At 47.1% G+C, this 13,057-nt stretch overlaps 1 protein-coding gene across 2 annotated transcripts in view; it reads right to left on the bottom strand.

The window, feature by feature from the left end:
- Positions 1-12,782, bottom strand: part of LOC119363842 (succinate dehydrogenase [ubiquinone] flavoprotein subunit, mitochondrial-like) — a 19,720-nt gene extending 6,938 nt beyond the window's left edge. The window contains exons 1-4 of one of the 2 annotated variants that reach the window (XM_037629206.1): positions 12,634-12,782; positions 12,226-12,381; positions 1,297-1,384; positions 1,075-1,110 (exon numbers count right to left, since the gene is read on the bottom strand). In XM_037629206.1, coding sequence (XP_037485103.1) covers positions 1,075-1,110; positions 1,297-1,384; positions 12,226-12,381; positions 12,634-12,708 — 355 coding nt within the window. In that variant the 5' untranslated portion in view covers positions 12,709-12,782. The remainder of the gene's footprint in view (positions 1-1,074; positions 1,111-1,296; positions 1,385-12,225; positions 12,382-12,633) is intronic. The other variant, XM_037629205.1, reaches the window with a different exon arrangement.
- Between the last annotated feature and the right edge of the window lie 275 nt (positions 12,783-13,057).

Genomic DNA, 13,057 nt, shown 5'->3' with positions numbered 1-13,057 from the left:
CGGCGGGCGCGGCCGGGCGTTGCCCGCGCGGCGCCCCGCAGTCCGGCGGTGGCGGCCCTCCTTCTTCACCCGTCGCTGGACCCCGGCTCGGGTGAGCGGTCCTGGCGGCGGAGCCCTTCGGCCGGCGGCGTTCCGGCGCGGATCTGGACGGCGGTGATGCGGAGGCGTTGCCCCTTGGCGGCGGTGACGGCCCATGGCCTGCGGCGGCCGGCGGCGCTCGGCTGGCCCAGATCTAGGCCCTACGGGCCCGATCTGGGTCGGGGCGGGCCTGCTGGTGGCCGCAGTGGGCTGTTCTCCGGTGGTTTCCGGTGAGCTCCTCGCGACAGGGACGGCGGCTGCTGTGCCGCGACTGCTGCAGCACGGCGGCGAAGCTTCACGGGCCCACGCAGGGCCTGGCCGGACAGGGGGTCTGGTGTGCCTCTGCTGCTATGCCCGGTCTGCTACCGCCTAAGCCGGTGGAGGTTGTTCCCTCCCTCGTGGCTGCGGTGCTGCCGGTCCTTGTCTTCGGGTGTCTCGTTTGGATCCGGCCGGCCTCGCTTCGTTGGCCGTGGTGAGACGACGGCGGTGTCCTCGTGACTGTTGGCGCATGTTGGTGGGCGGCGGGTGTGGTGGAGCCGAAGGTTGGTCCTGGGTGGTGGGCGCGAGAGGTCGGGAGAAATCCATGTCGGGTCTTGCCGGCACCAACGCGGTGACGCCTGCGGGCGCCACCATCCTTCTTGAAGGGCGTCGGGTGACCCTCTCCCCCCTCTACCCTCCGTGTACCGGGAGAAATCCTAGGACTCGTCCGGGCAGCAGCGTCGTCATCGTCGCATTCCTTCTTGAAGGTGGTGCTTGGTACACGGCAACTCGGTGGCTTTGGAGCGTGGTGGTTATCTTCGGTGGGCGCAACGATCGCGGTGTGCCGTAGCTTTCGTCGATCCGGCGTTGTTGGCATTTCTTCTCTTATTTTCTCTTGTTATTTCTTTTGGGCGTGCTTGTGCTGTTTGCCCCAGCGTGGACCGGATTGTTGTATCGGGTGGTTGCTATATCAATATAGCGGGGCGTAAGCCTATTTCGGTATAACAGCTTTTGGTGCTTCTCTACACATATATTGGATAGAATCTTGATCACCTGAAAGTGGATAAGAATTGCATATTATAAAGAAATTTCAATGAGGTTTTGTAGGTTCTGTTAAAAATGAATGGGTTTTCACGCCAGTTGCTTAGAAAGATGTCAGTTTGCATTAGCTCTCAAATTTCTATGATTATAACCTCTACGTATTTTCCCTAAAACATCAAAATTTGTGGAGTAGCTTACCAAGCCAGTCGCTTCCCTTGACCGTATCATACATATGCCATCTCCAGTCATCTTCGCTCATGTTTCCTAGAGCAGCATTTATGCCTCCCTGCATACATTCTTGCATGTTAGTGCATGCCCAAAGTCAAAAAAAACTTTAGACAATAGCTCACAACTAAACAGGAAATCTAGCAGTTCATATTAGTAGTGCAAAAGACACAAAGCCTGAAAGTGACCTTACACCTACATGGAAAATGCAACATTACAAGTCAAGCAAGCACAGGTCAGTGGCATAGTAGCACAGAAATTTGTCAGATAGAATGCATGCTGACAAATTGAGAGTTTCGACATTACAAACTTAGGATGGTATGGCATCAATATGAATATTCCTTAACATAATAACCTTACAAGTCAAGGAAAGCACGCAAAAAGTCCTGAACAGCACATCTGCTTTAGCATGAAACACGCATTGCTGAGAAATGCGAATACTACGCCTAATTCAGGGATGGAAATAACAGGGTCACACATAATTCGCAGATTTTAGGCCCACGTATCATTTAATTTTTGGACCAAACACAGCAGAACTTCGGCTTATTATATACAAGACTTTATTCACTGCCTTACCTTGGTCACCCCTAACAAACTGTTAATTATGAAATCCAGCAGTCTGAGAACAGATGCTCCACTCCTCCTTGCGAACTGCAACAATATTGATCCAACCTAATGCTCAGGCTAGCATCAGCTTAGAACCACTTGGCTGCCTTTCACTCTTCTACTCTCTTCTCACTTGATTAGCATACTACACAAGGAGTACCAGAGAAAAATAAATAGCCCTACCAAATGGTAATTTATTGGCATGCGAGGGCAGTTCAACGGAGTTTTTTTTTCGCGAATACGCTTTGTAGCGTATCTTTGCATTGATAGAGAGAAAGGAGGAATACAACAGGCCGACGCCACATACACGTACGCAAGAAGGCGTGTCCGTGGCGTTCAAGTGAGCATAGAGTGATGGGGTTGCTCAGCCCCTCATACAAGATCAGGTTACAGGAATAAAAGCACTAAGTCCTTTGGCTCCGGCGATGGCCCAGGAGCGTGCGTCGTCTTGAATAGTGGTGACCACGGTCGGGGTAGACGGGGCGATCTTGTCAAAGATAACCGCATTCCGGTGGCGCCAAAGCGTCCAGGCCACAAGGCCAGCCAAGGTAGTGAGGCCGCGGCGAGTGGTAGCAGGTAACCTGAGGAGGGCCACGGAGAGCCAAGCGAAGAAGCCGGAAGATCCATCGGGCGGGAGGGTGGAGGGGGAGCACCAGCTGAGGATCTCGTGCCAGACAGACCGAGCAAAAATGCATCCCACCAAGATATGATGCAAAGACTCTGGCTCCTGGAGGCAGAAGACGCATGTCGGCTCGTGCTGTAGACCACGCCGAGCAAGCCGGTCGGCAGTCCAGCAGCGATTCAAGGAGGCTAGGTATATGAAAAACTTCACCGAAAGGGGCGCGCCAGACTTCCAAATCAAACTTCAACGGAGTTTGCCATGGGGATCGTCTATGCCTCGCAAGGTCACCACAATAAGGAAATCGAGTCAATGATCATCATGGGGGATTAGGAGCTGTGGCAGGAGAGAAACAACTGCACTTTCAGCGTGGTTATTGCGCCTGTCACCGGTATAGTCGCGGCGATCTTTGGCGTATGGCCGGCGCAAAATGTCTGGAGACCCCTTTCAGGGATCCGTCATGAAAGATTGGGAACTCTTTCAGGCCTTTCCGGGGCCTTTTTATTTTTCTCTTACTGTTCTTTTACTTTCCTCCTTGGATCCACGGATCAGCCTGTTACTGCTTAATATATAAACCAGCGTTTTGCTGGATCGTTCAAAAAAAATTCATCCTATTGTTGACGCTCGAAAATGGCATGATCACAAAGAGTGACAAAGGCTATAATGAGATGATGTTAGAATTATGAGTTCATGTCACCACTGGATGGCTCTCTTTGAGCCGATCGATATAAATATAGAGATGGTCCAAAACGAAGCTCGGATGCAAAGGTTATGTCAATCTTAGAGATGCTCGTATTGACACCAGGTTAAAGAATGACATGAAATCTAATTAAGACCACCTCGGATGGAAAAATTTACAACTGCAAAGTTCTTTGTCTCGTTGAAACGGATGATTTTGATATAAAGATCGTCCCCATCCGAGATCGTATGCAAAAGTTAGAGGCAAAACTGTGCGCTGCAGCAATGTTTGGCCGGATCATCCGGGCCGGGATCCGGATCATCCGGGTAATTGGAGCATCAAGACACCAGAAGGTTGGCGCTGAAGCCGGATGATCTGGGTCAAGTCCCGGATGATCCGGGTAAAGGCCGGACAATCCGGGCAATCGTCCGGACGTCCGGACAAGTTTTTCTGCTGCAGACTTTAGAAAACGGCCCGAAACACCCTCAAGATGGCCTCGGATGAAAAAGTGTTCAACATGAAAGTTGTGCGTCTCGTCGAGACGGTTGATTTGGATATAAAAAACGTCCAAATCCGAGGTCGTATGAGGATTCTAGAGCCAAAACAGTGAGCTGCTATCAAAAAATTGGGCTAGGCCGGATCATCCGGGCCTTGAGCCGGACATCCGGGCCGGGGGTCGTGAATAGTCCGTGTTTTATTAGGTTTTGATGATTTGGACGGCTAGGCAAGTCCTTTTCTTGTACGGGAAGTCCACCCGCCTCTTATATAGACAAGGGGTGACGGCCGATTGAACAACAACACACAATCGCAAATGCATCTACAGCTTTTTCATCTACGTTTTGTTCCTCCCTCGTTCTTGCTCCCTCGTTCTTCGTCGTTCTTCGTGTTGGAGAGCTGCGAATACCGAGGCCCTAGGGGCGGCTTGACCGACCTAGGGCAGCCCATAGCCGCCGCACTCCCCGACGGGGTCCCTCCCGGGAGTGTAGGGTTTCGGGTCTTCAAAAGCTCTCGCCGGTCGACTTGCGAATCGCGCTTCCGGTGAGACTCCTTCGACATGAGCTGCGGTGCACCACCCCCGGCGTCGAGGGTACACGTGACGTGTTCGTGTGCGAACACACTTTTTGGCGACTCCGCTGGGGAACGAAGATCAATCATCATCATCCACCATGTCCGATCTTCCCAAGCCATCTGAGGTAGACGTCGATAACATCATTAAGCCCAGTCTTGATGAGATATCGGCCGATCATCGCCAAGTCTATGAGGAGTACAAGAAGGCGCGCGAAGAGAAGGATTTGCAGGAGTTCCTTGCAAAGTTCAAGAAGGATCGCCAAGGCAACATCACTCCGATTGAAGAAATCAAGTTCCCTCCTCTTCAAGCCGAGCAGGTTAAACCTTCTGTGAGTACTACCTTTTCTCCTGAGCAGTGGGCTGAGATTGAAAGTCGTATTGCTGATGGTAACAATCTAGTCTATCAAACTTTCATAGAAAATACTAATGCTCAGAAGAATACATCTCAATCGACTAGTGGTAATGATGGTGTAGCTGCTAGTGTGCAAAACCCTAATCTGGCTTTACCTATTGCATCAGCGCCTCCCGTGCCGATGGCTTATTATCCTACCCAAACAAATCAGATTGTGGCTGCACCCATTAATCCTATTATGAGCATGCCAGGTTCGGTGGCAACGCCGAACCCAACCTTACCTACAGCTACAACCACTCGACCACTAGTAAATTATGGGTCGACATACCTGCCACAATTCCTACCTACAGCTAGTAACCATACTCCTCCTATGCCACTGCCACAAGCTTCATCGTCCGCTATGGATGATGGTCTAGCTAATCTTAGAGAGGAGATGGCTAAGATGCTTCGAGAGAATTTTGGGGTTGAGTTACCTCGGAATCGGATTTACCAAAAGCCGTACCCCGAGTACTTTGATGCCATCTAGTGCCCTCCAGGATATAAAATTCCAGATTTTGTTAAGTTCAATGGAGAGGGCACAAAAACCACATGGGAGCATGTTAGTCAATACTTAGCACAATTAGGTGAAGCAGGTTCACTAAATGAGTTGAAAGTGCGTTTATTTCCTTTATCATTAACTGGTACCGCATTTTCATGGTTTTCTTCTTTGCCACATGGTTCCATTCGAGTTTGGTCGCAACTAGAGCAGAAATTTCATGATCACTTTTACAGCGGCGACAATGAACTCAAGTTGTCACATCTAACATTGGTTAAACATAAGCATGATGAATCGGTCTCCGATTACGTCAAGAGATTCAGAGAAACGAAAAACCGATGTTTTAGTTTGGTGATAACCGAGAGAGACTTGGCAGACCTAGTGCTGAGTGGTTTGAGAACTCCCATTAGAGAAAAGCTAGAAGGCGTATGAGTTCTTAAATATTAACCAAGTCTTACAAAGGGCTTTGGCTCAGGAAAGCCGAAGCAAAGATCTCAAAGAAGTGCATAGATACAAAGCTGATCGTCCAAAGATGAATATGGTGGAATATGATAGTGATCACTCGGACGATGAGGGTGATGTTTTTGCTACTGAATTTGTTTGGCCATCTAAGGCCAAACCCTTTACTTGCAATGATCTGAAACCGATTCATAAGAATTGTGATGAAGAGATGAAGTTTACTTTTAACATTGCTAAGTGTGATAGAATATTTGATGCTTTGCTGCAGGCTAAGATTATTAGAATATCTCATAGTTTACCGCCGTTTGAAGAGATGAAACAGCGTGCTTATTGCAAGTATCATAATTCTTTTTCTCATGCTACTAACGATTGCAATGTTTTTCGACGACAGATACAATCGGCCATTAATGACGGACGATTGAACTTTTCTGAGATGCAAGTTGATAAACAACCCTTTCCAATGAACACCATGGATTTAGAAGGGAAGAAGCTGCTCATTTGGCCGGACATAGCCGAATCAGCTAATAAAAATAATATTGTCATTGGTGAGCCCAGGAAAAATGAGGAGAGCAACAAGGTCTTGGGGAGACAAGTTGTGCTTGACAAGCAACCCGGTGGCAAGGAGGTAATCAAGATCACCATCAAGAATCCTACACTCGGGGGGCAATCACAAGTGCAAGAGAACACTCATGTCAAATTTGTTAAGCCCAAGAGTCCATAGGTTGGCAAGTGGAAGACGAATGAAGCTAAAGTGCAGCGCAAGAGAATCAAGCCAACTTTTGATATGCTGTTGTCCAAGTATGCCAATCAAGCGGCCGGTTCTAGCTCTAACCGGTCATCAAATTTGAAGCGCTCAAGATCACCTCCGAGGGAAGAATCTCATCATCATGCAAGGCCATATGGGTCATGGGCACCAGGACCATGGATGGCTCCGCCCCCCTATGCGCCATACTACATGGGAGGCTTCAATGGAGGATGGGGGCAGCCCCCAATGGCCCCTTATGCTTTTCATCCGGGTTGGGCAGAACCAAGGAGGCCCGTTCATGAGAGGCTTTCTTATCCCACACGAGGCCGTTTGAACAATGGTGTCAATCGGCCAATACAAGATAATCAAAAAAGGGTCAACCGACAAGTGTGGCGTGCCAAATCACCAAGTGCTGAAATTTCAGAGCCTAGCAAGCAAAAGGAGAAGAATGCTAATGGTGAAACTATTATGATAGGCACTAAAGAATTAATAATCAAAGAGCCGATTATTGTTGATAATCCGGCTGATTCTAATAAAGATGTGGCTGCAGTCCAGCAAGGCCCCATGGCTAATGATCATGAAGCTAGCATAAGCAAGGCCAAGTCGAGGGATCCAAGATATACTCAGCCTAAGTGGTGTCCTTCTGGTCTGACCAAGGCGCAAAAAAGGAGATTGCAGCGCATGAGAAGTCATGAGAAGGAGGAACAAGAAGCAGAAAAGCTAAGGGATAAATTATTCAATGAAAGCCGTCCCATGGTACCCCCAAAACAAGTGTGGAGGCCAAAGCAAAAGGAAAACATTGCAGCCTCTGCATTGATCATAGCAACACCTACACCACCAACGGAGGACGATGCGGCTACTATTACATCGTCCACTTTGCCTACTACTTCCTCTTCCCTTGAAGATGTTTCGGAGTCAGTGGACATGCTTGCGGAAGGAGATGAAATGATTGATTATGAGTCTACACCAGTTCATGAAGGTATGGATATTAATATGGTGTATTACTTACCCGCTAAATTTCGTGCTATAGATGAAGAAGGGGAAGTAGCTCAGCTAGATTTTGGTCCTAAAAATGCTATATTCGAGAAGCCAAAAGAACCGGTGACGCACTTGAAGCCATTGTTCCTTAAAGGTCATATTAATGGATCGCCGGTTGCTAGAATGCTTGTCGATGGTGGTGCTGTGGTGAATCTTATACCATATTCGGTCTTCAAAAAATTGGGGCTGCGTGATGAAGAGTTAATAAAGACCAACATGGTGCTTAATGGATTTGAAGGCAAAGAGAAAACTGAAGCCAAAGGTGTGATGTATGTGGAGCTTACGGTGGGAAGCAAAACTTTGGCTACCGCATTCTTTGTCGCCGAGGTGCAAGGTAACTACAATGTGATATTAGGCCGCGATTGGGTTCATGCGAACCAATGCGTGCCATCTACTATGCACCAGTTTTTGATTCAATGGGTTGATGATGAAGTAGAAGTCATTCATGCGGATAATTCGGCTTGTGTTGCTTTGGCCGATGCATCGGTGGATTGGCAACACCCAAATGCTACTTGCTTGACGGGGCGTGACTTATCAGAATATGATTTTCTTAGCGCCACAAAAAGTGGTTTCGTGCCCATTTCTTTAAAGCCGGTTGGCGATAATCGGCTCCAAGGTATGATGTACTTAAATGGATCCTAACTCAGAGTGGTTACAAAAGCGTCTTGTAGAATATCGGTCCAATGAGAACGATATGTATGAGTCCATAGAAGAGATAGATGATATGGATAAGTTAGGACAAGGTTTTACATCGGCCGATCCATTAGAAGAGATAGATATAGGAGATGGTTCAATTCCTAGGCCGACATTTGTAAACGAAAATTTAAGAGCCGATCATAAGGCTAAGTTGATCGAGCTATTGAAAGAATATGTTTGTTGCTTTGCATGGGAATATCATGAGATGTCGGGTTTAAGCCGAGAGCTAGTGGAGCATCGGTTACCTATAAAGGACGGTTTTAGACCATACAAGCAATCGGCCAGAAAGTTTAATCCAAAAACATATGACCGGATCAAGGAAGAGATCGGTCGTTTGCTTAAAGCTAATTTTATTAGACCTTGTAGGTATGCCGAGTGGATTTCTAACATTGTACCAGTAGAGAAAAAAGGCTCGGGCAAGTTGAGGGTGTGCATTGATTTCAGAGATTTGAACAGAGCTACACCTAAAAATGAGTATCCCATGCCAATAGCTGATATGCTTATTAATGATGCTTCTGGACATAAGGTCATTAGCTTTCTTGATGGTAATGCGGGGTATAACCAGATTTTTATGGCCGAGGAGGACATGTCCAAAACGGCTTTTTGATGTCCCGGTTTTCTTGGTTTATTTGAGTGGACAGTGATGACCTTTGGATTAAAAAATGCTGGTGCCACGTATCAAAGGGCTATGAATTTAATTTTTCATGATTTACTTGGTGTAATACTTGAGGTTTATATTGATGATATTGTTGTCAAATCGGATGCTTTCGAATCTCACTTAGCCGATTTGCGTTTGGCTTTTGAAAGAATGAAGAAATATGGGCTGACAATGAATCCTTTGAAGTGTGCCTTTGGTGTATCGGCTGGGAAGTTTCTGGGTTTCATTATTCATGAAGATGGCGTGAAAATTGATCCCAAAAAGATAGAAGCTATACAGAAAGTAGGGGCTCCAACATGCAAGAGAGATATGAAAAAATTCCTTGGCAAGGTCAATCATTTGAGGAGGTTCATAGCCAATCTATCAGGGAAGGTTGATTTACTCCTATCCTTCGGTTAAAGAATGATGTTGATTTTACTTGGGGGACAAAACAGCAAGAGGCATTTGATATGATTAAGAAATATTTGTGCACTCCTCCGGTTATGAAAGCGCCCAGGCACAGGGAGCCATTTAGACTTTATGTTGCAGCGGAGGAAGGTGTTATTGGTGCTGTTTTGACTCAAGAGACCGAAGGAAAGGAGCATGCTATTACTTATTTGAGCCAACGGTTATTGGACGCCGAGACAAGGAGAAAATCAAGACTGGAGGAAACCCATTATTGATTATTTGTGTGATCCTAGTAAAAGGGTGGACAGGACTGTTCGGCGTATGGCTTTCAAATACACAATGAGAGATGATGGTCTCTATCGCCGAACGGTTGATGATGTTCTTTTAAAGTGCTTGGACGAGGACCAAGCGAGAGTTGCTATGGGAGAGGTCCATGAAGGTATTTGTGGCACTCATCAGTCGGCTCCCAAGATGAAATGGCTATTACGACGTGCCGGGTTTTATTGGCCGACGATGGTTAATGATTGCTTCCGGTATTATAAAGGATGTGAAGCTTGTCAAAAGTTTGGTGATATCCAGTTGGCTCCCGTTGCTATGTTACATCCTATTATCAAGCCGTGGCCTTTTAGAGGTTGGGGATTAGACTTTATTGGAGAGATTCATCCTTCTTCTTCAAAGGGGCATCGGTTCGTGTTGGTGGCGACTGATTATTTCACTAAATGGTCTGAAGCAATACCACTAAAAAATATGACGCATACAAAGGTAATTCAATTCATAACTAAACATATTATTCATAGATTCGGCATTCCTCAAACATTAACTACGGACCAAGGTTCATCCTTTATGTCACATCAAGTCAGAGAATTTGCTGAATCATATAAGATAAAGTTGCTCAATTCCTCTCCATATTATGCCCAAGCCAATGGACAAGCTGAGTCTAGTAATAAAATATTAATCAAGCTCATCAAGAAGAAGATTGAGGATAATCCAAGGAGATGGCATGAGCTATTGTCCGAAGCTTTGTGGGCACATAGGGTCTCAAGGCATGGTGCTACAAAGGTGACTCCATATGAGCTCGTATATGGTCAGGAGGCCGTTTTACCAGTGGAAGTGAATTTGAATGCTTTGAGAATAGCCAAACAAAATGATTTATCGGCTGTGGACTTCTATAACTTGATGATGGACAATATTGATGAAGTTGCCGATAAACGTTTGGTTGCTTTAAAGGCCATAGAGAGGGATAAGTTGAGGGTAGCAAGAGCTTACAATAAGAAGGTCAAGTTGAAGAATTTTCAAGTTGGCGATCTCGTGTGGAAGGTGATTCTACCAATTGGTTCGAAAGATAGAAAATTTGGGAAGTGGTCTCCAAGTTGGGAAGGTCCTTTTAGGATTACAAGAATAGTTCCCGGAAACTCGTATTTGGTGGAATCCATACAAGGCACATTGTTACCTCGAGCTCTCAATGACAAATATTTAAAGAAGTATCATCCAAGTGTGTGGCAAGAAGCCTAGACAGGCAACGGCCGATATATAACTATCGCCCTGAGAAAATATATGGTCGATATATAACTATCGCCCTAAGAAAAGGTGTGGCCGATATAAAACTATCGCCCTAAGAACATATAAATGGCCGATGGGGTGTTGACATCGTCCTTAGAACAAACTATGGATAAATTATTTTTCGGCATCCAAGCTTTGCCGAAAAACAGGGGGGCATGTGTTGACGCTCGAAAATGGCATGATCACAAAGAGTGACAAAGGCTATAATGAGATGATGTTAGAATTATGAGTTCATGTCACCACTGGATGGCTCTCTTCGAGCCAATCGATATAAATATAGAGATGGTCCAAAACGAAGCTCGTATGCAAAGGTTATGTCAATCTTAGAGATGCTCGTATTGACACCAGGTTAAAGAATGACATGAAACCTAACTAAGACCGCCTCGGATGGAAAAACTTACAACTGCAAAGTTCTTCGTCTCGTTGAAACGGACGATTTTGATATAAAGATCGTCCCCATCCGAGATCGTATGCAAAAGTTAGAGGCAAAACTGTGCGCTGCAGCAATGTTTGGCCGGATCATCCGGGCCGGGATCCGGATCATCCGGGTAATTGGAGCATCAAGACACCAGAAGGTTGGCGCTGAAGCCGGATGATCTGGGTCAAGTCCCGGATGATCCGGGTAAAGGCCGGACAATCCGGGCAATCGTCCGGACGTCCGGACAAGTTTTTCTGCTGCAGACTTTAGAAAACGGCCCGAAACACCCTCAAGATGGCCTCGGATGAAAAAGTGTTCAACATGAAAGTTGTGCGTCTCGTCGAGACGGTTGATTTGGATATAAAAAACATCCAAATCCGAGGTCGTATGAGGATTCTAGAGCCAAAACAGTGAGCTGCTGTCAAAAAATTGGGCTAGGCCGGATCATCCGGGCCTTGAGCCGGACATCCGGGCCGGGGGTTGTGAATAGTCCGTGTTTTATTAGGTTTTGATGATTTGGACGGCTAGGCAAGTCCTTTTCTTGTACGGGAAGTCCACCCGCCTCTTATATAGACAAGGGGTGACGGCCGATTGAACAACAACACACAATCGCAAATGCATCTACAGCTTTTTCATCTACGTTTTGTTCCTCCCTCGTTCTTGCTCCCTCGTTCTTCGTCGTTCTTCGTGTTGGAGAGCTGCGAATACCGAGGCCCTAGGGGCGGCTTGACCGACCTAGGGCAGCCCATAGCCACCGCACTCCCCGACGGGGTCCCTCCCGGGAGTGTAGGGTTTCGGGTCTTCAAAAGCTCTCGCCGGTCGACTTGCGAATCGCGCTTCCGGTGAGACTCCTTCAACGTGAGCTGCGGTGCACCACCCCCGGCGTCGAGGGTACACGTGACGTGTTCGTCTGCGAACACCTATTCCCAAACTGACTAACCAACGGAAATTAGCACCAAACGGCACACGGAAAAAGAAACAGTTTCTGTCTTATATGTCTTACAGCGAATTTCATTTCATTAATTAAATAGAATAACAGGATACACAGATACCCAGGGTTTGCGACGATAATTGTACTATACCTGAGCTGCGACGGTATGCGACCGCGTGGGGAAGAGCTTGGTGATGCAGGCGGTGCTGAAGCCGTGCTCCGAGAGCCCGATGGCCGCCCGGAGACCTGCGCCTCCTGCGCCCACCACCACCGCGTCATACGAGTGGTCCACCACCGTGTACGAGGACTGCAAATGCTCACAGGCACAGAAGAACAATCAATCGTCGTGCATTCCTCGAACACTAAGCCATCTCATCGCATAGAAAACCAAGATTACTCTCTTTGTTTTTGCGGAAGGAAAACCAAGATTACTCGAAGAAAAAGGTAGAATTTCCACCTAAAAACCCCCAGCTCCGCGATCAACTATAAGAATACTCGAAAATTTCGGGGAAACTACGTCGATCAGATGAAGCAGAAAGAAAGAGGGGATCGAGGGTACCGAGGTCGTGGAGAAGAGCCTAGAGGCTGAGGCCTTGGCCTTGGAGAGGCCGCGCGAGACACAGCCGCGCCACATCTCGAGTAGATCTCAGGGCTCGCGAGTGTTGGGGGGTTTCGAGTGGCGCTGGCGGTGGTGCGCGCGGAGAGAGGTGGCGGTGGCCAAGAGAGAAGACGAAGGGGAGATCGTTTATGCAGGGGTTTAGATGACGGTTTTGCACTTGCGGCTGGTAACTTTTACGATACTGCCACTGCTTTATTTCCCTTCTTCCATTTTCTTCTTGTTTGGGTATCGTTTTAAAATAGTTTACTATTAGAACAGTAAAATACTACTAATGTTTTGCATCATCTGGTATTAGATCGTTTAAAATAAAATCAAACGGCTGATAACGCTGCTTCTTCCTCTTCTTACTCTTGTTCATTCCTTC

This window comes from Triticum dicoccoides, chromosome 2B, assembly GCF_002162155.2.
Source record: "Triticum dicoccoides isolate Atlit2015 ecotype Zavitan chromosome 2B, WEW_v2.0, whole genome shotgun sequence".
Taxonomy (NCBI): Eukaryota; Viridiplantae; Streptophyta; class Magnoliopsida; order Poales; family Poaceae; genus Triticum; species Triticum dicoccoides.
This window is presented reverse-complemented; position numbering and strand designations above follow the sequence as displayed.